This window comes from Manacus vitellinus, unplaced genomic scaffold (assembly GCF_001715985.3).
Source record: "Manacus vitellinus isolate BGI_N305 unplaced genomic scaffold, ASM171598v3 scaffold_78_pilon, whole genome shotgun sequence".
NCBI lineage: Eukaryota > Metazoa > Chordata > Aves > Passeriformes > Pipridae > Manacus > Manacus vitellinus.
Window position 1 is genome coordinate 662,751 of NW_021940807.1, and position 1,822 is coordinate 664,572.

The 1,822-nt window shown below is 56.6% G+C and overlaps 1 protein-coding gene across 1 annotated transcript in view; it reads left to right on the plus strand.

Moving 5' to 3' along the window:
* Positions 1–156, plus strand: part of CCDC12 (coiled-coil domain containing 12) — a 15,382-nt gene extending 15,226 nt beyond the window's left edge. Inside the window, exon 3 of the mRNA XM_029964675.1 lies at positions 13–156. Coding sequence (XP_029820535.1) covers positions 13–152 — 140 coding nt within the window. The 3' untranslated portion in view covers positions 153–156. The remainder of the gene's footprint in view (positions 1–12) is intronic.
* The last annotated feature ends 1,666 nt before the right edge of the window (positions 157–1,822 follow it).

Below are 1,822 nucleotides of genomic sequence, written 5' to 3' on the forward strand. Positions count from 1 at the left end.
GGGCTGGGGGAGCGGGGCAGCCCCTCCCCGGGGTCACTTCCCATTCCCAGCAGCGCATCCTGATCCCTGCAGGAGAGAGGCTGAAGGGGCAGGAGGAGGAGTTGGCGTCTGCCGTGGGATCAGCAAAGCAGGAGGGATCCGACTCCGACTGAGGGATCCGTCAGACCCGGCTCCAGCTCCCGCCCCGTTCCCTCGGGGTGACCCCCGGGACACACTCGGCCCTTTCCCAGGAGTTCCCAAATCCTGCCGTGCCTGGAGGGGAGGGGCAGATCCCAGGAGCCCGGCTGGCCGCTGAGGAACATTCCTGGCAAACTTCCTGGGATCGAGGGGAGCGGGGCACGCCCACCTGGGCTGGAACTCACCTTCCCTGGAGCAGGGAAAAGTGGGAAAAACTCCAGTCAAGGTCAATCCAGACTCACTGTCCTCTTGCTGGGAAAGGAGGGAGATGCCCACGTGGCCCTTGGAGAGGCAGGACCTTTTCCCAAGGGATTGGGGCTCCTGTTCCTGTGCAGACACAACGAGCTCTCCCTGCAGAGCCGGGAACATCCATGGCCTCACCCAGAATTCCCCTGGGAAGGGGGTGTTGGTTCAGGACCCGTTGGCTGCTCTGCATCCAGCTGAGTTTAGCGTGGGATTTGCCTTGCTTCCCAAAATTTCCCAACCCTCTGGAGTGTTCCACTCCTCCTCTGAGTGTTTTTTAGTTGATGAAGTTTGTTGTTAATGGATCTTTTCCTAATAAAAAATTCCATGCTGGAAGAAGTTGTCGCTTCTGGAAGAGGCACCTCATCCCTCTCCTGTCCATGGAGACCTCAGGCCTTGTCCCCTCCCTTTCCTGGGACACAGAGCAGTGGGATTCAGCTCATGGAAGTTTGAGGTGGCCAAGCTGTGGCTGCAGCAGGTCGGGGATGGGATGATCCAGATGTGATCCAGGTTTCCTGTGCCAGGTTCCTGGGATGGACTGATCCTTCAGACTGACACAGAGTAGGTTTAACTGGGATATTGGGAAGGAATTCCTGGCTGGGAGGGTGGGGAGGGCCTGGAATAAATTTCCCAGAGAAGCTGTGGCTGCCCCTGGATCCCTGGAAGTGTCCAAGGCCAGGTTGGATGGGGCTTGGAGCAACCTGGTCTAGTGGAAGGTGTCCCTGCCCATGGCAGGGGTGGCACTGGGTGGGCTTTAAGGCCCCTTCCAATCTAAAGCATCCTGGGATTCTCTAATTCCATGAACTCAGTCCCTCCTGGAGCTGTGGCCTCATCCCTGGGATGCCCTGTAGATGTCAGCAGAACTCCATGCACAAAGCTGGGCCCTGTCCAGCTGTTCCCAAAGGCTGGGCTCTGGAAAGCCAGGCTTTTCATCCTTCCCTCCATCTCTCCTTCCATCCATCCCTCCATCCCTCCCTCTCTCCCTCCCTCCCTCCATCCCTCCCACTGCCCTTCCCTCCCTGTCTGACCCAGAAGAGTTTTCCCTCGTTGACTTTAAAGGGAAAAAAACTCCTTTCAAACTGCCTCTGGATTCAGGCCCAGCTTTTCCCAGTCCTTGGAAGAATAATTGTCCCTCTTTCAGCTCTCCCTGGAAGTGTTGTTTGGGAATGAAAAATCAGGATATTTGCTTTTAGGACAAAGTGAAATGGAACATCCTGACTTTGCCCTTTCCCATGTGATTCCAGGTTTTATTCCAGACTCAAGTTAAGCCGGGATCAGCCCCAGGCCCCTGGACTGATGCTGATGTGGGACTGGAGTCCTGGAATGGGAATGGGATCCTGGAATGGGATAGGGATCCCAGGATGGGAGTGGGATCCTGTCATGGGATGGGAGTCCCAGTGTG